The following is a 25500-nucleotide window of genomic DNA, read 5'->3' on the forward strand; positions in this document are numbered from 1 at the left end:
GCTCAGTTGGTCATCAAAGTTGCAAGAAAATAATGAAAGAAAAACACACTTGTTGCACTAATTTGTGTACTTTCAGATGCCTGAGAAAGGCTTCAGGCCTGAAGTTTTTTCCCAGATTCAAATATTGTAGTGAGAATTTACCTTTTTCACAAAAACTATATTGCTTCTTTAGAGAGTCATTTCTCACAATGTTTTATACTACAGCTCTATGTTGCTTATTACCTAGTCAATTGTAATGCTGATAAATATTTTGAGTAATTACCAAACGGGTCCAGTGCCTTTAAGAAGATCAGAACCAAACTTATTGTGATTTGCTAAGGTTTTGTTTTGCACTATTTGGGCTTCTAGAAAGTGACCACGGTCCCACCTTGATGTAATAATTGAGTCGGGAGTTAAATAACTATTTTGGTTTGTGACCCAAAGTCCCGCTGCAAATAACCCAGAGGTATAGCTACTTGGCTCCACTTAATAATTTGCCAACCTTAAAAAGATTGTGAGTTTGTAAATAGGAGTTTTGAAATAATTGTTAGAGTGTGGATTGGGGAGCTACATTACTAATGGTATACCCTGTTTGTGATTACATATATTGGGTTAAATCCAATTCTGGAATTAGTGAGGCTATGGTTTTGGGCAGAGTGTCTTTCCTTCAAAAATGTCCCATAGATTTTGATTAAGATCCAACAGAAGTGCTCTTTGTAATTTGCAAAGGCCTTGCCCTTTAAAGGTACTGGACACTATTGGTAATTACTCAAAATAGTTATTAGCATAAAACCTTACTTGGTACAAGCAATGGAGAGCCGTTGATAGTATACAACATTGTGAGAAACGGCTCCCTCTGAAGTATTAAAGTAGTTTTCAAGAAAGAAGTAATTTTCCACGAATTTGATTTTGAGACCTCAGGATTAGATTTTTAAGTCCCAAATTCAATCATACTAATGGAAGAAATCATAAAACCTTATATTTTATGGAGATTGCACTGTCTAATTCTTATCAACTTTTTATATGATGAAAGGGGGCACATCTAAAAACTTGTCCAGCCTTTACTTTCATAATTATTGGATTCATGTAGAATTTATGACACAAAATGTCAACTTTCACATATGACCAGTGGAGTGTCTTGCCTGCCAGAAAAACCAAAGAATGTACAAGGTCACACCTATTTTAAACAAAGGTCACATGGTCTATATATTTTCACTAACTATATGTAACGATTCGCTAATCCCACAATGGAGAATGGACCCTACAAGTTTTGCGCACATTTTAAACATCGTTGGAAGCCATGGGGTTCCAGCTTTTTCCACACCTGGGCTTGGGTTTCGGCTTCGGGCCCCCAGTTTTATGTTAAAACACTGGGCAAAATTTATACTCCAAAATTACGACGGAGCTGGATGCAAAGCTGAGGTTTTTGGAATAAAGTCCTAAATTACACTTGTAAGCCTACTTGACAGCATGAAGAAACTACCTTTCGTACTTAATGTAAATAGTAAAATTTAAATGATGCATCAGCAGTGGTTGACGAGAACTTGTTTTTGTGTTTTAACAAAAACAAATCTGTTTAAATGCTTGGTATACAGTTATTTCGGGAAACTGCGTGTACATAGGACAGCCAAAAGGCTATTGGATGGAATAGGGAGTATTAAATATTATGGAATGCGAGCAAAGTGGTGTATAGAGAGTAGATTTAGCGATGAGGGTGTGTTCATTGTAAATACATTATATAATATTAAGCCGTGTGTTTGACATAATAATTTTTGCACTCGCCAATTAAATGCAGCAATAATGGCAATAATAATGCTAATAAAAAAATGTGCCTTACAAAACCAATGTTGGTGGTGTTGTGTGATTTTGTTTGTCGTCAGTAAGTTTGTTTTTTATGTACCATGTTTATAAAGAAAACCGGAGAATGATTTATATTTTAAATACCACGCCCTTTAACAAATAAGAAATTTAATGTTGAATGGTAAATCTGATTCATACTGTTAGTCTTTCCTTACTCTATGCTGTTAGTAAGGTCCTTAATGCATTTCCTGGTTTTTATCATTTGAAGTTGGAGCTACTAATCAATAATTAAGTTTATTTGTTTTTAAATATCCACAAAATGTTTGTTTGGTTGAATAAGCAAAGGAAAACATCTGCGTTGTTTCATTTGTTTTTTTTACCGAGTAGAACATTTTAGATTTCTTGCCCCTTTGACCATTACAAATTTTATAACATTGCAAACAAGTACCTTTCTGACTTGACAAAATCATACCTGTTCATCATTGATTAGTGGGTGCCTTCTTCGTTCCTCTATTATCCCCTTGTTCCGAATGACTCTGTTTGGTAGAATTCCTTGAACATTGTGGGACTTTTCCCCAAACCTATAGTTTGGGTTCCGTCGTAAAAGGCCACAGGGAGAGACCCCCTTTGTATAACGGTGGCATTGTTCCCATTATTGTGAGACCCTCTTCGGTGTAAAGAGCAACGCAAACAAAACCCTTCCCTCCAACCCCCTTGTCTCCCTGTTCCTTGTTTACCCTTGCTTTTTTTGTTCTGTGTGCTTTCTGCGTCTCTGTTTTTGTATTTCCACTTTACTGCATAGGCTCTACACTTATCCTGTTTATAAGTGTTTGGTGGGCCTTTTTGCCACCAAGAAACGTTGTCCGTTAGCCATCATTCTATTTATTGAGTTTGTTTACTAACTGGTTGAATGTTTTAAAGAACTTTTTACTCCCGTTGTTTTTATAATTTCGTTTCTTATTTTCTATTGCCCATAATGCCATGTTCAGTGTCCTAGAGCGTGTCTACATGATTAGGGCGCTATATAAGTTTTTGGTAATTTTGTTATTTTGATAGGAAATAGCTTGTTTTGCACTTAAACCATAGGTCCTTTTAATTTAATCAATAGGAGACTTTCTGGGACGATAGAGGGCAGCAGACTTACCGGGTAAATCCATTGTTCTCAGAATTATGCGCATGTTCAGAACTACGTAAACAATGGAAATTTACCCGGTATGTCTGCTGCCACCTAGCGTTGGAAAGTCTCCTATTTGTAACAGCTAAGTCTATTTTCTAAGCAAGACAAATTGAGACGTTTTCACTCACATGTGAATTTTTAAAATTCAACTCAAAGATAATTTTAATACATGCCTATTGCGTGGTAGCTGAAACAATATAATTTATATACAGAGTAATCCTAAATTATACATTATAAAAAGAGTCTTTCAAAAACTCCCAGATAACGTAAAGTGCACACACAAGCATTTTGTTTTTAAAACGAGAAACAAACGGAATGTAAAGAAGGACAACGGAAGGACAACGGACATCAGATTTGATGTTAATTGACTCGAAACTATTTTCAAATTTGACTTGATTCATATCCAGGAAGGAGACCATTGATAATCACAAATTGTTACGGGCGGTAATCATTCCGACTGAAGTTACAAAAATACAAAAACAAAAGAAGAAACCGTCAAGCCATATTTGACTTTATGATCAACACATTATAGTTGCACTGTTCGGTTGATGGGTAAATCTGCCCATACGTAAATGCACATCCCAGTAACCAAAAGGTCTATAGTCGCGGTCATGGTGTTCACCAAGTCTTTAAAGGTTCTACTGCTGTTATTTAAATTTGAGATTCGAAATGCGATGGTCCTCGGTTCTAGCTCAGCTCGTGACCTTTTGTTGGTGGAGAATATCTGGGTTAATGCACGGAGACGGTATTCCTCGCGAGTAATCCATGTTTGATTATTTCACATCAGCACACAGAGTTAGAAAGTTCGAAGAAATTTTGTTGATAGTCTTTGGTCAGACAATTTAACCGTCCTGCTATGAGTGGAGCGAAACGAAAGCCGACGTATCGTATTATATAGGGTCTCAAGTTGGGTACAATGTCAATAGGTTTTATTCCCGTCTTATTTCAAATTAATGTAAACTATAGAATGTTTCACCAACATGCACCAAGTCGAAAGATGTTAATATTTGTTGTAGACACCTGATGAAACATGTTGATGGTCCACAAATGTATCAAGTATAGTCACTAAATCATAAATAGAAAACAATTATTGCAGAAGACAGTTTTTTTTGTAGTAAAGTATTGCATAGACGAGTTCTTGGCATCTACATAGGACCGTTCCATTTAGAGATCCATGTGTGGTTTGGCTGGGCAGTCTTTGGTCTGGACGATCCACTGCTTGATGGGGGTCTGGGAGGGCCCGTCTTTGCCATAGACTCCAACATCTTGTTCAAAACATCTCGTTCTGAAAAGAAGAGAAAAAAAATAACATCAATTAAATGGAAGCACCTGTAACTAAAATGGTATATTGCCCCAAACTATTCCTAGAGTTTTTGTTGTATTTTCATTTAGAAATAGAAAGCTGAAAAAAAGTATGCAAAATTAATGTTATTCAGAGCATAGAGTAAGGACAGAGCTTGTTCCCTCTGTGTGTGTGTGTTTGCAAGACTTTAATCATTGTCACCTGTTACCTTTTTGCGTGTGTTAGTTTTCAGGGGTGTTCTGGGGACCCTTCCCTGATAAAAATGTATGGCTTTGTTTGTACCAATGTCTGCTAAGACGGTCTTAGCTGTCGGGCCCAAATTGTAACTTAAAACCAACTGTCATAGATGGCAATAATAATGAAGAATGTTACCTTTATCTGTTGCTGTTTGTAGATATTCTCCCAGCTTTCCTGCTTCTAGAGCCTTGGATACCTGCACCATGCCTGGGCGGAATGGCTTGTTGAAGAAGCGGTCATACGTGGTGTGTCGACGTAGATTCATTTGATGTGTGGAGGCGAGAGGAACTGATGAGAGAACGAAACGTCGAAGTTACATCACCATGGTGAGTTTGAAACTTTTGTTGCATCATTTTGTTGTTATATTGCACGTTGTTTCTACCCCAAAATATTATTTTTGAATGAGTGTTGTATCATTATGTTCTAGCGATGTTAACGGTATTTCTTCACAACGTTATCTTCAATGATTGTTGCAATAATATGGTAACCAACTGTAAGTATCTTTGCAAAGAAATAGTAATAATAAAATTGAGTGCATGGAATCCGAACTGAAATTACTATTTCTGTTTTGTTGGTCTACCGCGTGCACCCATTCACGGAGTACCCGTATACTAAAGGCATGCAAACTATGTATTGATATTCAAGCTTTTATTTGCACAAATATATCGTATATATACAACATGGTTTAAGGCCGGTTAAAACAAAACAAAAATAACCACTGTAATCTCCACTCTATATATAAAACCGTTTGAGACGATCGTTCGTCTCAATCAAGTTTAGGGAAAGTGTGTTGCCACATCAATGTATCATGTATAAAGCACCGTTGTAAGACGAGAAAATTAGGTTAGATCGAAATTTGCTTCAGATGCCCATGGGCATCTGAAGCATGTGTATTGTGGTCACTCATCACTTATTTTATGACTGTCGAACGGGTCCCCTGGCTATGTAGTTTCACAACGCTATAACGCAAACAGTCCTGTCTCGGTTCCAAATACACTCTTGTCAAGTTGAAAATTGTAATCGACCAATTAATGGGATATCAAAGGTTCTACTCACCGATACCAGTTGCCTTCAAATTCTTGCCTTTATTACATCCATACCGGCTATTGTTCCCTCGTAATGGGTCTTGCTGTTTGGGATACTGGTACGAGAATCTCGTAGATGAGGCGAGACTGTACGGGATCTTCTCTCGCCAGTCCACGTAGTCATCGAAGGCAGATTTCATCTGGTAACCTGTGGGATTTTCCATGATAAATTATAGGATAATTATGAAGTTATAAAGACCAATTATTGTTGTTTGGATATTTGTACGTGTTTACGTGGGTCTTTTGGGTTCGAAAGGACGGTGCAAACCCTGCCTCTGGAGGCCGCTTTGCTTGATACCTCACTCGGTGCATGGAGCAAGGGTGCACCTCTATCTAATCTGTGATGGCACATTATTGGGTTGCTTCTTGCAATGACGTCTTCGATAGGGCCCTTTATCGACCAGCTCCATTGTACACAATATGTTATCCTATAATTAGATATTGAGCGTACTTGCTTAGCATACTATACCCAGCGGAATTAAGCTTATGGAAAGAAAGGCATGGGATCAGTAGTAGCCTTTCTACAAACAGCAACCGAAAAAGGTAAACAAAAGTTCGTGTTGCTGGTGTTTACCATAGACCTATTGGTGAAGTAACGGTAGGCCCTATACATTTTTTACGAGAAGAAACAATAACGCATAGCAACCCAGTAACGGAACCATGGTAAAATGGTATATGGGGGCACGAGGGATACACCATTTTTCTAGGAGTAGGGGGAGTTCTGGCCAATCATAACTGTAATTTTTGTTTGCATATTTCTTCATTATAAGATAATCTGACGTGGTGGTAAAAATAAACACATTGTCTATACGTGGTAAAAAGATAAATACGCTTAAGAACATTGGAAGTAGAACTCCTTATTTTTTTGTATACACTGTAAAATGAATTTTGTTTTTCCTGCTAACTTTTAGTCTCAAAGGTCAAGTAAACGAGGGGCCCATCAGGGGCACGGATATTAATGGGGAGGGGTACGCGACCCCCTTGTAAACGCCATTGTCTTATTCACCCGTTAAAAGTTTGCGACAGAGGTAGTCCCATAGATTGAACATTGAACGTTCATGTTATATATTATACAAAGGTTCGGCCTTAGTATTATTATGAAGGTACATGTTAACTCCTTTAAAGCCTTAACAAATTATACGCAATGGCAACATGAGATTTCAAGTTGACCTAAAATCGTGAATGTAGACATGTATACGTACACCCGGAGGGACTCCTGGGGTAGTCGCTTGTAGGTAGATTAAGTTTTACTCGTAATCCTCCATAATGCCTGAAAGGCAATGGACACTATTGGTAATTGTCAAAGACTAGCCTTCACAGTTGGTGTATCTTAACATATGCATAAAATAACTAACCTGTGAAAATTTGAGCTCAATTGGTCATCGAACTTGCGAGATAATAATGAAAGAAAAAACACCCTTGTCTCATGAAGTTGTGTGCGTTTAGATGGTTGATTTCGAGACCTCAAGTTCTAAATCTGAGGTCTCGAAATCAAGTTCGTGGAAAATTACTTCTTTCTCGAAAACTATGACACTTCAGAGGGAATCGTTTATCACAATGTTTTATACCATCCACCTCTCCCCATTACTCGTCACCAAGAAAGTTGTTATGCTAATAATTATTTTGATTAATTACCAATAGTGTCCACTGCCTTTAACAAATAATATAAACGGCAAACAAATTGACCAAAAAGTTACTGATTTGTTCCTGTACGTACCCTGAGGGACTCCTAGGTAGTCGCTTTGGTAGGTGGATTTGCACTTATCTCGTAGAATCTCCTCCATCATCTGGTCTGTAATCTCACCGGGATATAACTGCTGGTCTTTGGGTACGTGTTTCGGGAACCGCCACACCATGAAAGACTGTGCGCGTCATGAGAACAAAATAAAAGAGGGAAGTTGTAATCCATTAGAAGTAGAAACACAATCGATTCAGCTTAGGTTAACTTGTTTAGTTGCTTTGTTGAAACGTAAATCGTTTAATAAAATACCCAGTCAGTTTCCCTTGTGGTTCACCTGACATATTTTGTTAAGTTTTAAAGTAAAACAAATCTGTTTTATGTGCGACAATATTAAACATTCATTTATAATAAAACCGATGAAAATCAAATCTATTCTGCGAAGTAATTAGAAAATAAATTACGACAGCAAACCTTATTTTACATTCTATCAACAACATTGTTGGATTTGCGTAAAGAACATGTGATAGTTTTAAAAAAAAATCAAAGTATTTCCGTTAAGATTTTGAAAAAACAACAGGCAAACCGAAAAGGGGTGTTTTAAAGTAAATTTGGTACTACAGATTAGTCAATCGTTCGTGGGATGTAAAGCAAATTTCAAAGCGAACAACATGTTGACGACTTTTAACCAGAAGTCCTTTTTGTATTTCATTAGTCATTTGGCAAAAATAGAAAACGACATGTTTCCCATTTCCAAAAAAAGAAATAAATAAATATAAATTGAACCGCGATTGATTTCCTTTAAATCGTAAGCAAATAATCTGCCTGTAAACAAAAAATCACTGATTATTTTAACAGAGGCTACATTTAACTTTACTGAATAACAATAAATGTATTCACCCGAATGTGTCATACATTTTAAAATTAATTTTACAATTTTAAAATCGTTTCCAAAAACAGAGACAGCGGCTCACAATATCAAATATATTTGTTTTGTTGTAAAAAAAAAAAAAAAAAAAAAAAAAAAACCATATCGTTAAAGCATGATTTCATATAAAAGAAAACCAATATTAAAACCTTGACCAGCCTCTCCATGCACCTACACGAAATTCAAACACAAATATTGATTTAAACGTGACAGGTGTTTACAAGTGTAGACATGCACTTAAATTGATCAGTGAAAATGCAACATCGCATGGCCACCGAATTAGTACGCCAATGCAACCTCCCCTACAACGGCGATTCCAACAGATGAACCAGATAATAATTACATCCATTTAACAGATGAACCAGATAATAATTACATACATTTAACAGATGAACCAGATAATAATTACATCCATTTAAACGTGTCTAAGCACAGCTTTAAGGCAAAGTAGGCATAGACCTCAATTCAACTCAATTCAATTCATTTCAATATATTTCATCACAGATTACAAGTAAAAAAGTGAAAATAGTTTTAAGAACACTGAGCACACAAGGTGGTCGCCACAGTGCAACGCCCTCTAAAACCATTGGTTTTTAGCTCTATGGTTTTCGAAACCGTTCGGTGGTTGATTTAACCTTACGTATATATGTGTAGATGTACAATCATGTGAAAATCTTATTTCAAAAAGGTTGTAGCGGTTTTGTTTTAAAGATATAAATCTTAAACAGTTTTTTCCTCGAAGGACGACTGTAAATACACGAGAAAAGTTTCATGCAAAGCCGTTTATTCAAAGTCTCCCTTTCTAAAACCACATTCCTTTCCCCTTTTTGGAAATTTGCTTAGAAAATTCGTTCACACCAACTTTAATCAAAAACCTACAAAACTAAATATTATGCCCTAATTATCTTTCACTGAAGAATGTAAGTTAAAAAAACCGGTATTCAAGCACAAAGAGTTTTTACTCAAATGTATACACATTATTCAGATGTATAAGAATCTCACACCTTGTACACAAAAACGTAATAAATAATTATGTATTTCACGAGAAACTTTTTTTGTACCGCCATGTTCTTGGCGTGGCGCCTTTCATTGCATTTGATGGTTTTTTTTTATGTAGTTAGTTACACTTTTTGTTTTATTTATTTATTTATTCAATAAAGAAAATAACAAACTATCAAATGCAGTGAAAACTCGTTATATAAAAGGTTAACACATAATAAACTACCTATCATTCTATGAAATAGTTTTAGCCTGTCTTGAGGTATGGTGGACACTATTGGAGTGCACGTTTTGCTTGGGTGTACACCGGGAAATTTACCCAAACCTATCATATCAGTGTTGTATCATTGTGTCCGCAAAATCATAGAAAGGCTTATTGCGATGAAGAAAAGGTGAAAACTGTAAATAGTGATCTGCAATTGCAATCATGGCTCTAAACTACAACGACGACTTTCAAATATCACGTAAAAAAAAAATGACATCCACAAAAATCGCTGCGAGCAGGGTTCGAACCTGCGCGGGAAGATCCCATTGGATTTCAAGTCCAACGCCTTAACCACTCGGCCATCACAGCAGACGAGGGAGAGAGCAATCCTATTGTATATAACCCGTTTGCGCAAAATGCTGCAGTCAGACGACTGTTACATGTTTATAATATGTACACGTGCGCATGCATTATTGATGGAATAGCTTCCATTGTACAGTGGTCAGACGACTGTTGCATGTATAATATAATATAAGCGAAGGTGCAGTGAATCGAAAGTGAGAAACACATGCAGTCATCCGGACTATCATTTGAACTTATACTCAATCTCAGGCATCTGAAAGCACACAATTCGGTACAAGAAGGGTGTCTTTTCTGTGATTATTTCCTTCTTCGGATGACCAATATTGAGTCAAGTGGTCACAGATCATATTTTTGTTCCAGCTTTCTACAGAAGACGATCAGAGCATGATCGAAACGTCAAGTTGATGAAACCAACGGTTGTTTTCAGAACCACCCATTTAGAGATCATTACATGGTGTTACCGCAAATCTTTTCATATCATTTTGTTCTTATTAGTTTGTTTGGATATACGAAGCAAGAACAATAGCAAAAGTATAGGCCTATTCTTACCCATTTAGCAAAAGAAATATAAAAATATATCCTCGGGAAATCAAATTATTTACAAAACAACATTTTCACAGCTCCCATTTGTTACGTTGGGATTGGATACCAAGTGAGGATACTTACAAAAAAGACCCTGCACGGTTTAAGAAGAAATTACTCCTTAAGAGGAAGACGTTTTAAATTTCCCGAAAACCCAACTTTTCCGAAGCGAAATTTTCGCATGTTTCTTATTTTATGTTGGGATGTTTGGATACCCCAACTTAGGATATTTGATAATTACAAAAAGTATACCGTCCCTGTCTGGTACAAAAGACCATTCTTACGCTTTAGCGGGGAAAAAATCATCTTAACAAATAATATTGTTTTCGTAAGGAACATTTTCACAGCTGTCCCGTTTTGGGTTAATTTTTTGGGTTTTGGGGTTTTTTTTTTTTGGGGGGGGGAGGGTGGAAACACAAAGTGATGAAACTTGTCAATGAAAATTATCGAAAGCTGTTCGATTGTTTTAACCCATTATGTAAATACAGTAAAGGTTACTCTTGTGAAAATTTCATTCCAAAAGCCTGCTGGTGGTAGCGTTTTTTAGATATTGCTGAAGTCCAAACCGGTAGGCCTTTGTCCATGCAAGAGGAATAATCCATAACTTTAAATAGGAATACGCAGTTTGATAAGCGTTATAACGTGTCTATAAGATTCAAATGTTGTAGCATTAAAACTATTAACTTTATAACTACATCATTTCGAAGAGAAATGTTTCTCAAAACACTATCAAACTATTCGCTCCTGTATGATTTCTTACCAAAAGTTTTTATTGCCATTTTTTAAAGAGTGATTGGGGACTGCCAAATCTATATTTTATATTATTTGACCAAAACAACGCAAATTGTACATTAAACGCACATAATAATACATATTACAAAAAAGCAAGAAAGCAAGCACAATAAACAAACGAAGTACACTACTACAAGATGAAGAAAAACACAAAGAATTTAAACATCTATAAGTATCTAATTATAGATTAGATTGCATATCTTCCCTATATTATAAGTAAAATCACAACGTTTGCTTACCTCGAATGGATGAGGGTTATTGCGTCTATCTCCCGATGATGTCCCGGTCCGTATAAGATCCGGTCGGCAGAATCCTTTATTGGAAAACTCCTTATTGTAAGTGGGTGTTCCTATAGGTCCGTCTAGATCGTAGGAGTTTTGGTACAGACCATCTGTTGACCGTGGTCTGGTGGAGGCAAAAGGAAAATGAAAATTTATATATTTTGAGTGATGGTGGTTTTGAAAAGAAGGGCCGGGGCTTTAAGTTCCGAAAATGCATGTTCTGTTCGTCATCAGAAAATTTCTGGATACTTTGAGAGAGGCAAAGAAAGGTTTATTCTTAACGGGTCTCACTAAATTTGTTTAAATTTTTATTTCACATGCTTCATTCGGAAAAATTCCGTTAAGGCATTTCGAAAAAAACATCTTAGATGTGTGAAAGAATCGACTGTTCAATATTGAGCGATGTTAACTTCAAAATAAAAATTTAGTAATTTCCGTTTATCCATTTTCTGTCTTCTGTTTTTGGTTCATGGGTTTTCTTATATTGCTCTGTATTTTACCATAGTGTTCTTTTCATTATTTGTACACGGGTCCTTATAGGGACTAACAAACTAAACTAAACCATGGAGAAATAAATTCATAAGCACAACATAAAATCCTTCACAATCTGAGCTTCGTACCTGGCAGGAGGTGCAGACGGAGCAATGATCCCTGGGTAATCCCTCCTGTATGACGTCACGGTCCGTTTAACTTTCTGCGGGGTGCTTGCTCGACCTGACGAAACAGAAGATATCATTTTGAATCTAAAGTTCTGCCAATTTTGAACCAAAATATAATTTTCGTTCACCAAAATGAGGGTGTATATTTTTCAAGCAAAAATGTGTTAGTGCAACTGCGCCTTGCTTTGTATCGGCACGGGTTTTTAACGCAGATTGAGTGACCGCCATTGGGTTCTGAAAGCTAAACACGAAGTTTACGTCGCCAAAGCAACTGGCGAGATTAGTAACTAAGAATTAAGGAAGCTGAGCATGAAACATATGTTTTGAACACGAGACGCGAGGTCACAAACAAAATCAAGTTTCAATTGCATCAATAAACAAAACACTAAGAATAGTAACATACATAAATAGTCATGATCACGGCCAGGCTATCCGCTGGTTTCACAAAAGAATAACTGAATCTTGTCGTCTACTACACTTGGTACTGAATCACAATGCGCGATTTAATATCATAGACTGACGTTAAACCAACTTTTTTTTTATGGGAGATATTCGTTGTTGCCAGCTTGGTGTGAGTTTTTTTAGTTCCCTTATTTGGAAGATCATAAAACCACCAACTAACAAAAGCAAACATCATTTATAACTTTTTGAAGCCAAAGTCTGTAGTCTTCAAATAGTAGAAAGTATTAAATTAAGTACCGTGATGAATATAAATTATTATACCATTCCAATCACCAACATTATTGCTAATAATATTTGGATCGCTGCAACTTAAAAAATCAGAGAAAATAAATCACGCTATTTTTGTTCAGCGTACGTGCTCTTATTATTAGTTCCTTTGTACCCTCTTCACCCCACTCCTGTCGTACTAAAATATTTGAAAAGAGGTATATGTTTATACGCAAATTTTTATCGACATTTGATAAGCTAGTTAATTATCGCTATTAATGTTTTAAGGGTTCTTGTTAACTCATATGGATACATCAACTTAGGTCACGATGTGCAAAGTCCTTCATTTTGTTAAATTAAGTTCTATGAGATGTTTCATATCGTAGAACACGATCGCCCTGACTGTTTGGCTGATTTCGGTTTCCAATCTCCCCAATGATAAAATTAGAAAGAAGCCACTTGTTTGAAAATGCGTCTTTCACAGCTCTTTGTTTGCAATGTCAATATGGCTGGGGAAAAGTCAATAACAAAGTCACTCGCTGTAAGTGTGATGTGTGGTACTGTTTTGATATTTTGATGACTGTGTCGTTTAGGATAAACTTTAGACAAAATTAAGAATTTTTATTAAAAAAACACAAATTGGGCTTTTCAAATTGAAGTCGTAAGAAACACATTTGACCATCAAGTTTTGACCATCAAGTAAAACCACAAGGCACAAGGGATACTGACATGTAAAATGTGAAAAGTTGTTGAATCTACAAAAAATGATGTAACTGTCATAACTTTCTAAAGTGAAATTGAAAATTCAGAATACAATTCGGTCGTGAGACCTCGAAATGTTGAATGTTTTTAAATAAACCATAAACCATAACAAACCGTAAACCATAAACTAATTTAGAGTGGGTTTGTGTGTGTTTTTTAAGATAAAAAAACGTACCGAAAGACGCCATTGCAGTTTTGGGTCTCTGTAGTTTGGTGTCTTTTGGTCGAGTAGGTTTCCTAACCGCCGATTTCTTGCTGAGGTCCTCCCCTATGTGCAGGGTAGCAAGGAGCTCCAGACAACGCCGTTTGTCCTGCTCATTCGCCTTGCCGTAAAACTGCTGGAGGTCGCGGGAGAAACCTTTTGTTAACGAGTCGTGGTCGAACTGTGGACAAGAAAAGTTATGAAAAACTCTTGTAATGATAGTCAAAGGGGGGGGGGGGGGGGCTGAACAATTACCCCAGACATCCATGCACGTAGTTTGTTGTTAGTGAGGAAACCGCCAAACAGTGTTTTCTAGTTTTCTGTGGCACTCTGAGAAGGAAGATCAGCGTTCCACCGACTGGTCGGTAGAGCACTTTATAAATATTGTTTTGTTTATAAAGAGTATATTAGGCCTTTTGCATGTCGTTGTTTTACTGTCCAGCCCAAGCGATCTTGTTATAACCAGAATTAACTGTTGTCTGGAAACTTGACGTGATTGACAAGTTAACTTATCGGAGTTGTTATGGGGCACCGTGGTGGGGTGATAGGTGTTTGCGGGGAAGGAGTGTCATTGCACTGTTATTGTGGATACAAAGTTAAACGTCAGAAGTATAGTCGATCATCTGTCTTTACTGTCGAATTCAAGTGTATAATAGTCTGACCTGACGGTGGTACCAAAGACCCAGAGTGGTGTCATTAAAAAGAAAAAAATACTGTTGTTTCTTTGCTTGTGGCACCAATGAAAACGTTCATTGCGTTGGCGGCACTTCATGTGATTAAACGCGGTAGCAAAGGTTCAACCTTGTCCAAACAGAGTCAATAAAAATTTCAAGTTAAGTCACAAGAGCAAAAATCAATCTAATTTAATTATCGGCTGGTATCTAAGAATTTGACTTCGCAAAGTGTCGACTGTATGTAGAAGTAGACAACCGTCATCATTGTCGAAATTCAAACATGTAGAATTTATAACATATTATCATAACAGTACACGTTGGCCTATACGTACAATTTGAGTAATAAACTGATGTACTGATAATAGTAAAAAGTCAATTTTATAGGAATATCAGCTTATAAACTCGGGTACCATTACCTTAGTCACGTATTTCACTCCAGAGTTCGGATGTTGTTTTGTTTCAGCCATCAAATCAGCCTCAGTAACCCATCCTTGCCTAGCAGCAGACGGCTCGATCTCCACGGAGGCCGCCATTGTTACGTTTCACACCGGCAATACTATCCAACACTGACCCTACTGTCACGTCAACAATCGGGTTACCCCTCGTTCACGTTACGCGTACCCCCTTTCATTCATGACCAAAGTTTACCGCGCACCATTTACATACAGCACCTGTGTGCGTTGTTGCTACGGGCCAGCGTCGGTTGGCAAGTGGTGTGCTCATTGACCAGTCGCACCAACAGAGGGCGCTACTTATCTGCCTCCGGATCTGGGCCGGCAAAAAAGAGTAATAAACTTATATGACAGAGGACGCTATTTACCGATCTCAAAAACGCGACCATGGTAGTTTGTTTGTAGGCCCTCTGTCTACACTTGTACATATGGGATTAAAACAATCGAACGGTTAAAAAATCAAAGACATATTATACCTTTAACATTTTGCGCACTGTTATAATCTAGTCTCTAGATGTTTCATCTAAATACTGGTGTAGGTGTCCCAGGGAAACCTGTCCGCCCGAGATGCGGTCCCCAATGGGACATGAACATGGGATGAGGAGGTTGATTCAAAAGAGGGCGCTATCAGAATAAGTTTGTACACAGGGTGCGTCCGTTTAGCTTCCCTGGGTCGACCACGGTGTGTGGCGATTTTTTTTCCAGGACGAACGTGGGTAATTATCTGCACACGTTCGTCCTGGAAAAAAAACCGTCACACACCTGAGTCGACCCAGGAAGCTAAACGAACGCACCCATTATTTGCCATATGGGGAGACCGAATCTCCGGGGACACTGAATCTCCTGCCACATTAGGCCTACTGACTGATGGAGTGAAGTCCTACGGTTCAAGAAAAAAAAAACAATTTGAGAATTCTCTGATTCCCCGGAATTCTAGAAAGATAAAACAATAATATTGGATTATTATTGAGACGATATTTAATCACAGCTTCGGGGGTCGTCTCCAATAACGTATAAGTTGCGAGAGGGCGGTGTTTAAGACTGATTCCTTGTAGACAGAAAAACATGACCTTGGAAATTAGACCGCCTCTACGTCTATACACAAACGAGACAAGAGTTCACAACAATTGAACATATTTCCAAAAAGTTACTGTTTAATGGTTTTGCGCTGTGTAGCTTATAACCAGACGGATGTCGCCGCCACACCCAAGTGTACGCACGTAGTTTTATTTCAAAATGGTAGACTTGCGGTCGCAATGTATTTTGTGTGGGATTATTTCAATCAAGGTCGGATAGTGCAGTCATTCTCACATTGTGGCTTTTATTTTGTATTCAGTCACGTTTTTAGTGTGGATTGATTTGTTGAATTGTTGAAATGACAATTTTGATGTATGTAAGGAAATATATGTTTGTTGGTTGATTGATTGGCATGAAAACGATCATGGCAAACATGTAAAGACTCAAGGTCTCAAACATTTTAGCCATAACTCTGTTTTTCTTATTTTCACATCTTGTTATACAAGGGAAGTAGGACATAATTTGTTATCCAATATTTCCCAATCGTCCACCTCAAAGGTAGGGTCATGTTTGTGTTTTTGATGTTGTCAATAATAGCCATAACTCTGGTTTTCTTATTTTAACATAACTTATTTACCAAATTTCACCACTGTCCACCTTTAAAAGTATAGGGTCATGTATAGGATTTGAGGCATTGCATGTTGAGGTATCAGTAATAGATATTTGGTTTGCGGTAACACACCATGTGTGTATCTCTTGCCAGGTAGAGTTTGTTCTTAGAGAACTGTCTAAAAACAAACTCTAAGAGCGAACTCTATCTGGCAAAATACCCACAACACACATGGTGTTACTGCAAACCAAATATTTTGGGTCATGATTGTGTTTTTGTTGTTGACTATAGTGTCATGTTGATGTAGTGGCAAGCAGGGCCAGGTGTACAAGGAAAGTTTCAGTTGAAAAGTGTCCATTCCGTTGCCTATTCTAAGTTCTTAATCCACAGGAAGTTTTTTGTTTCAACTTCTTGTGAAATAATGGGCAGCTATAAAAACGTTATTAAGTTCAAACTATAATGTTGATATCTGCGTGAGTGTTTACGAACATGTACGAAATGTTCCCATGGACCCCAGATGCTTTTCTTGGGGGATCCCCGGGAAAATTTGTTTGACAATTTGTTTGAAAACCTTGAACTACTGGAGAAAGCCATTCCCAGAAAATAGCCATGCCTATCTGCTAGGGTCAAGCCCGATAACCCCACCCGAGGGTTAACATCCTGAGTGAGCGTTTTTTCTAAAGGTTCATTATTAATTATATCTTATATTATAAATTGCATTAAGTGTGAAATGAACATGCATGGGGTATCGGTGGGGTTCAAATTCCGGGAATGTTTTGAGTTTTTATTAGTGTTGTTTAATGTGCATTTTAATGAACTTTCATATAAGCATTCACCGGAGATGCGCAATTTCCTTGTTGAATTATGCATACTTCCTTTTGATCACCAAAAATTATGTTTTTTCTTCGTTTTTGTTGTGTATAAATTAGGTGGTAAGAGGTCACTTCTAATTGACAAGAGACTTTTTTTTCGGAAAGTTCACATTAAATTCGCGTAGCATTAAATGCACTGGACACTATTGGAATATAATAAAAATAATTGTCAGCATACAAACTTACTTGGTAACAAGCAGTGGAAAGCTGTTGATAATCTTTTATGAGAAACTGATCCCCTCTGAAGTAACGTAGTTTTGAGAAAGGGGTATGTTTCTCACCCAAATCCAAAAGACTTCAGGCCTGAAGCCTATTTAAAAGTATTCATCTAGAAGCACACATATGAAAATAACAAGGGTGTTTTCTCTTTCTTTTACCTCTTGCAACTTCAATGACCGGTCGAGTACAAATATCCGCAGGTTTGTTATTTTATCCATATGTTGAGATACACCAAGTGAGAATACTGGTCTTTGACAATAACCAAAGGTGTCCAGTGCCTTGACGATAATGACAAGGACACGAAGTTTACACAAGTGAATATTTTGCCGAGATGGCAGAATTTTCAGCTTTACACTTGGAAGGTCTCGATAATGTGTTAGTGAGAGAGGTACCGCATTTTACAACGGCTTACCAATGGATCTCACATGAGACAACACAGATGCCTCTAAACAGTGAAACGGGTAAATAAATGTGCTTGTATTTGCTTTTGTATACATCACTTGTTCTGATGTGAACACAATGCATTATTTGCCATATCGGTCAGGCACTATTGGTCAGAGGTCAGTGTTTTTTCTCGTTTTTTTCTCGTAAACAAGGTGCCGCGGTAGTAAGTTAATCACGAGATATGCACTAGATCAACAGAAGCAAAACTAGTTATCCCGTCGATTTCCTCTTGCCCAGGTAGAAGTTCGAAAAGCAGGACACTTCTATTAAGAACGGAGAAGTTTCCGAGTTCCAAAAATCTACTCCGCGCTAGTTTAATATTATATTATATAACTATATTTTTATCGTTGGCAGGGGTCTAGTTTTACACATAACTTATGTATAACTTGTAACTATTGTGTATGTCTCAAGATTTAAAATAAAAAAAAATAAATAAATGAAATAATATAAAGCAAGTTCCCAAAATACCATAATTTACCTGGCAAGTAGAAACACAGCTAGCGTAACCGCAAACCAAATATACATATATTGATCCTCACACTGCAGTGCCTCAAATCCCAAATAACATTAACATAAAATTGCATAATTAATGACTTCAATGTTAGTTGCCTGTAAAATGCATCACAATAAATAACCGCCCACCTAACACCTCCACCATTTTTACTTATGTATACTTTAATATAAGAGAAGAGTATTAAAACAAGCGAAGCTGTATCGTGTTTCATGTGATTCAATGCACAGTTTGCATACTTTGTCCGTTTAGACTGAACATTAAGTCAAGACTGGCCGCTGCATATACAAACAGATGGTTCTGTTTTGAAATATGAAGGTACTCCACAATGATATCTACGGTGACATATCAATAGAGTTTATTGAGGTTGTAGTTATGACGGGAAGTTAACACTTATTGTGTGTGTGTCTGATGGGGGTAGATTTGCCCAACTTAAGGCAGGCTCGAGATACTATGGCGCTCGACTTGACAATGATGATGAAGACAGCCTTAGGTTTTAAATAACTGACCTATACGACTAGTCCGAAATTAGAACTATCTTCCGCGACCATACCTCAATTTATTGAACACATCAGTAGTTTAACTGCCTGTTTAAGTTTGAGACGGCTACCCACTCAGCTACTTTTAACCGCCTCGCGTATCGTTGCCATACCAACAGCTCGATGTGAGTATTATATGCCCTTAAAAAACAAAACTTCGACTTCACAATAATTCAATAATACAAAACTTAGATAACTAATTATGTTTTTTCATACTATTTGGTTGATCACAGGAAGCATACACACTGTCTGCGACTATCTTCTTAGCTCTGCAAATCAAGATTCCTTTAAAGGAAACACGTTGCCTTGGATCGGACGAGTTGGCCAATAAAAAGCGTTTGTAACCGTTTTTTATGAAATGTATATGGTGAGAAAGATGTTTTAAAAGTAGAATATAATGATCCACACAAGTATCACTCAAATTGCACGGTTTTCTTTTTACGTCGCGAACTATCACGGTCCGGCCACTTATGGTAGTCAAAATTTTGACTCCCATAAATGGCCGACCGTGTTATAGAAAACCACGCAATTCGAGGCATATTTGTGTGGATCATTGTATTCTACTTTTACATCCTCTTTCTAACCATAATGCATTTTGTAACAAACGGTCACAAAACGCTTTCAAATACCAACTCGACCGATCCAAGGCAACGTGTTCCTTTAAAGTGGAGTTACAGTGAGACAGATGTAGTATATCCTGCTATTAATGCAAACATGAAATATCTTTACCGTTTTCACGAAGAGCCACTAACCAAGACAAAATTACAACTTAATATGGTTTTTACATGAAAAAAGATCATAATTAGGCTTGAGGATGTAACATTGTACACTTTGGCTCAAGTGTCAATTGCACGCCGTACTAAACAATACGACGAGTAGCCCTTTCTAATCAACGATAATCTGCAGCGCAACAATTAGCTCGGTTGAAAGCGTGCATCAAGTTCCACAAACAGACAATTGGCAATGGCCAAGTTTGATCTAAAATGCAGCTTTCTAATGTCAAGATTTACCATCACATCAAAACACCAAGCCTACCTTTTATATTCAGCGAACTTGAGTAGCGACAAGAACAGGCTGAAAGTGTGTAACTGAAACCTCGAGAGAAATACAGTACAGTCACCATTTCAAAGGGTAGAACATTTTCCCAAAGCAAACTACAAGCAGTCCAATTGCCTGTTATAAAAAGCTTCCTTCTTAAAACAAAAGCGAACATCGTGAATAAAGTTTCTTCAAACACGACAGTTTGCGTATGGAAGGCGTTGGATATTACTCTGCATCACATAATATCCATCATAGCGCAGACCAGAAGAGATATACCTACCACGTCTACCAAAGAACTTTCAAAGTACAGCTGCGGGCTTCTCTCTAATACCTTTACACACCAGAATGGTCCCAAATGTCCACTCTGTCATCGACCAGCTTGCAATGCTACTCACAAAATGCTGTACGGTAGTTATGCGTAACATGTTGCCAACGGTACTCCAGTCACTAAAAAATTACAAAAAGGTTTACCACCAACACACCCAGCACAGTTGAGTATAAATTGCAAAACATAATGCTGTATTGTAAGCAATGGTTTTACCAAGTTGGTGAGAGCCGTGCCTGTGAAGCCGATGTCGTGTCCATGACAGAAACTTTTCAAAATTATAAACGTTGTGGGTGATCTATGGGTGACACGGCTAATTTACCGTACAAGGTGAAGACTTCAAAAGGTAATTGTTCCAATGAAAGTGTTGGCGGTAGTTGAACCAATATAAGAGACGGCCTACATTGCAGCCTATTACAGTCTAAACTAGTACATACCTAACTCGTAGATTGCATGCACTTAGTGCATACTTTGGGTCGAATTAAGGTTAAGATAAGAGGAGGATCATTTCTTTAGGTTCGATCAGTGGATCCGGGTCAGACAGCCAGAACAGAATTAAATAAAAGGATTTCAGGATGTTTCCAAATACGCTTATGACGTCATCATCCTGCAGTAAACTATCTGAGGAACTCATATCGGATGACACTTCAAGAGCTCCGTAGCTTTCTGTGATGTAAAGAAGATATTGCGATGGCCGTTGTTGTACACAGTTCACAAACATTGTAAAACACCTTCAGAATATAAAGATTATTGCCACTTGATAAACTCATCTATTTCAAACGCAATTTTGATGTAAAGAGATATTACGATGGCCGTTGTTGTACACAGTTTACAACATATTTTTTTTTGTAAAGAAAACAAATCTTTTGAGTCAACTTCACTATATTAAGACTATTGCTATTATAAACTCATCTCTAACTCAAACCCTTTGCAAATTTAAGTTCGGGTTCCGGCACTGGCCTTATAGTAAACAATGTGTACTGTCAATATGTTTATTTCATATTTCACCGCTTGAGGGTTTCACTGAGTGGTTCAACACTGTTTGCTTGGATATGATATAACCATGTTAGCCCAGTTGTTTATATGCATAGGAGACTGGCTGCAATTCAGTCACGAAATAATTTCATGGTATAAAAATATAAACGCATGCATCTGTCATCGTTTCTACTGATTGTAACATCGTCGACCATCTCAAGAAAAAATATTACGTTTTTGAAATAATATTTACTTTTATTTAATTTATCCAAACAATCGTTTGACATTGCGATGAAAGCATTTGCTTTTTGCAAAGATTCATCATTCGATTTTCGCCTCCATGTTGAACAATTAAATCAGTTTATTTCCATAGCAATTTCACTAGCACTCGTGACAAACGGTAAAACCCAAGAGTGCAGCCTCAAAATTGTATTGCCACCAATTGGGTTTTCACCGTACAGGAGACAGATTTTATCTATAGCAATTTGGCTTCTGTGGTCTCCGGTGTTCTTAAGCTGTAAACATCGCTGAGCGTTAGAAACATCGCTGAGCGTTAGAAACGATATCGTAATAAACTAGGTTCATGCTCGTTAACAAAAAGACTTTGTTTGTTGTTTTTAAATTTTGGGTCCTTTTGACATAGATGATTCCCGGTCAAACTGGCCCAACAAGTCCAGGACGTTTGTAGAGCATTGCCGAGAAAAATCTGTGTGTTAGCTAAACACGGATGGGTCCTTAAATGGGGCCCAATCAGAACCCCAACTCCCAATCCGCATCAGAAATCCCAAACATCCAAATAAGAATACTACTCCCGAGACAATTTTTTTGGTGAGCCACCAACAAATCGGTTCTTACATGGGTCCTGATCAGAACCCCAATTTTTAATCCGTATCAGATTTTCCAATAATCCAAATGAGAGTATCACTTGTTTTTTGATTGGTGCATCTGCAGGACTCGTTTGTCATGCAAGACACAATGCAATAAAAGTAATAGCTTCATCTTCATTGGGCATGACAACGATGTTCCAGCAGATGTAACATGCATTCCGAAAAACTAGACCGATGTTTCAAAACTTTACCACCAATGCTAGAGTAACGTCTACGCTAAAAGGTTAGGTTCGATAGAATTCTGACTTGGAAGTTTTTACCGAGTAGACAAAATGCTTTATATAATTATGCTCCAAAATAAGGTTGACAATCGTATTATCTAACTACCAGTAAGTGTCCTAATCCATGTCCTAATCCAGTTTCAAATTGCCAGGGCAACAACGTTGCAATTATTTACACGAGAAAATAGAACTAGCTGTTACAAAATGTCACCAACCAAAAGGGCCTATGGTATAGATTCAAGTAGTTAATGGCATGAAAGATGGGTTGGAACTGGAGGGAATCAGAGGGAGCGTTTTTGACTACAAGAATTTGGAACCCAACGAACTAAATGCTTAGATATTGTCTAGCCCTCGCTGTTTCTGTGTGCTTCCTTGCTCTTTTTCCCTCTATTAATGTTTTTACACTGCTTCTGTTACATTTTTGTATAACCGTATAACCGTTTATGAGTGCTCATTTTCGGTAACTTATGGAATAAATGACAAGACTAAGCAGAAAAACGAAAGACTCATTCGTGGAATAAGCCACTTCGGAATGTCAGTGGCGCACGTCTGTTAGTGATGACAACGCATTTTGTCTATCTCCCGTACCCTTTTGACAATACCCGCTGGTATTGTCAAAAGGACAATACCCGCTGGTATTGTCAAAAGGTTATTGGAGATAGACAAAATGCGTTTCCAGCAGTAACAGACATGCGCAGCTGACATTCCGAAGTGGCTTATTCTACAGACTGGGGCGTTCCACAGGGAAATGTGTGTACAAAGTCTAACAGAAACTGTTAAGTGTAGAGGACAGACCCAAATAATAAATGTTTTACAATGATTTAATTTGATAAGGTTTTAATTTAAGGTGTCATTTAGCCTTCGAGAAAGACAGCTCAGGCTGAAACATCAGACCATTCAGTAAATTTGTGCAAATGTATACATGTTATGACAACCATTAGATAATGGTGCATCACTTCCTGCTTTTATGGTCAACCCAGTAAACAATAATGTCCTTATTAAAACTACAAAATTGCAAGATGAGAGGCGCAAGGAAACGGCGGGTGGGAGGTGGTGGGGAGTACCACTACTACGTAAATTGTGCTCATTATTCCTCCAGCCTCAATGGAAGAGCACAGTGCCGACAGGAATATGGTACATCATTAGTTTGCATGCGATTTGACTTCAGTTATCAAGAATAAGACAACATCATTTCCATTAACAATCTTCATCCCTCCAAAGGTACCCAATTACGTCTGGCTGATCAAATCAAATCGCCGGGCTATAACTACTACAAACTGACAGGTTGATTTGTCCCTAGTTTCATGTCGACCAATCGTCAATAAACGGCGCCTTGTTTCGAAACAAGAAACAACTGAAGTAGGATGTTTAACAAGAGTGTTGGTACATAGCAAACTTCCAGGATGTGAACTATATTGGAGGCTGTGAAAAACGCATGGCTGGCAGGTGAGGGGGTCTAAAAAGGCAACCAAGACTGTATACATAAACCTCGAATGGGAAAACACATTTACAGAACAGTCTTCGATGCACAGTATCAACATACACATGGATTTGTGGGATGGGATAGATTTGTTTTTCTCCTGAAATAAAATGTAGGTCACGAAGTTCTGCTCGCGAAAGTAGCATACGATACAGCTGTGCAATGAAAAGCAATGTTGATCTTGTATTGTCATCTCGAAATGGAAACTTAGCGGAACAAACACATCCGGACCGAATAGACCATATTATTATCTGCGACCTACTAAAAACTAGTACAATTCAATATTATTTCCCAGACATACAGAATGTTTTTTTTTCCAGAAACTGACATTCTAAAGCTCAATACACGAGGCTCAAAACCACTGTGGAGTAATAACTTACTAAAAAGAGAGCGCGAGAAAGAGGTGTATACATGCCATAGTAGGATGATCAAAGACCGGCAAGAAAAGAAGAGGGGGACCGCACCAAGGGAGATGACAAAATGAAATCACAACATAAAAGGAAAACCCAAAGAATATATGACAAGTCTAAGACGAGAAAAACAGCTAGAGGAGGGCTTTCACAAACTATTGTTACTATTTTATTATTTTTGAGTATTATTTATACAGGGTAGACTTTAAATCTGTGTCGAGGCAATGTTCTCCCTGGGATGGGGGGAACTGAAGAAATAAAAGCAATACACAGAACAAGGGAGAACATGAAGGAGTGATGAACACAGCCTGATGAAAATGAATCAGAGAAAAAAAAACGAGAGAAAAAAAAAACATTGATGTTGTTGTTGATGAACATATAGCAGACTCTTGATTACTGTGGAAGGCGTAGGCATATAGGACAAAGAAAACCCGCAAAGTGAAGATGATCGACAATGAGAAATGTTCACCCGTCCGTCTCAATTTGTATGTTCTAATCAGCAAATCAACGTTACGAACACGCATAAAACGCCAGCCAATCATTAACTGTTTATGATGCTTCTACAAAATATGGGCCTATCTTGATAGTTGGTTCGTGGGTTAAAGGGACTGGGTCGTCACGATCAAATCCTACCTGTGGCCAGATATGACGTCAAACTATTGGACGAAAGCTGCTCTTGGTTGTACGTTTTTAAGCACCAAAACTATTAGCCAAAGTCAAATGATCTACCTCTTTTTGTCCATGTAGTTAGGGCGTTGTTGGAGAGTGTGACGTCATATGCAAGGGGACGAATCCCTGTATAGCTACGGGCTTGCTTTGATCTTGACGACACAGCCCATTTTAATATTGAAATGGCCAGATAGTTGGAAACATGAAGACTTGTAGCGATTTCTCATATCTTAGAACAAGATAATTGATGTTTGAGGCTTCGCATGGTGTGAATAACAACAACGTACTATAAATAAAACTAGACTTGCGGGTAGAACCATCTAATCGTTCTCTTTTGAGGGAGTATTAGCTCTAAAAAGAGCCAATTTGGTCTCGACGTTTTGAATATTAGACTCTGGTCTTTTTACTTTTTTCTTGAAGACGAGCAGAGTGTACGGTTCAAAACGTCAAGAC

At 37.6% G+C, this 25500-nt stretch overlaps 1 protein-coding gene, 1 non-coding gene and 1 pseudogene across 2 annotated transcripts; all 3 read right to left on the reverse strand.

The window, feature by feature from the left end:
* Positions 1-3132: 3132 nt before the first annotated feature.
* On the reverse strand, positions 3133-14915 carry LOC117293789 (testis-expressed protein 26-like). The gene is made up of 8 exons (XM_033776232.1): positions 14792-14915; positions 13675-13882; positions 12030-12123; positions 11368-11533; positions 7299-7443; positions 5553-5729; positions 4632-4784; positions 3133-4241 (listed from the first exon to the last, which is right to left on the reverse strand). The coding sequence occupies exons 1-8, from the start codon at positions 14906-14908 to the stop codon at positions 4102-4104; spliced, it is 1200 nt and encodes a 399-aa protein (XP_033632123.1). The 5' UTR covers positions 14909-14915; the 3' UTR covers positions 3133-4101.
* On the reverse strand, positions 9679-9760 carry Trnas-uga. The gene has a single exon. It is a non-coding gene; the product is annotated as a tRNA-Ser (tRNA).
* Positions 14916-24563: 9648 nt separating the features above from the next.
* LOC117294003 overlaps positions 24564-25500 on the reverse strand; it is a 9122-nt pseudogene continuing 8185 nt past the window's right edge.

The sequence above is a fragment of the Asterias rubens genome, chromosome 8 (assembly GCF_902459465.1).
Source record: "Asterias rubens chromosome 8, eAstRub1.3, whole genome shotgun sequence".
NCBI lineage: Eukaryota > Metazoa > Echinodermata > Asteroidea > Forcipulatida > Asteriidae > Asterias > Asterias rubens.

Excerpts from the sequence above, each read along its gene's own strand:
- LOC117293789 (XM_033776232.1), bottom strand. The coding sequence starts at position 14,908 with ATGGCGGCCTCCGTGGAGATCGAGCCGTCTGCTGCTAGGCAAGGATGG. Across the intron at positions 5,730-7,298 it reads CTACCTAGGAGTCCCTCAGG|GTTACCAGATGAAATCTGCC; the intron begins GTACGTACAGGA and ends AAAATCCCACAG. Across the intron at positions 4,785-5,552 it reads TTTGAAGGCAACTGGTATCG|TTCCTCTCGCCTCCACACAT; the intron begins GTGAGTAGAACC and ends TTCTCTCATCAG.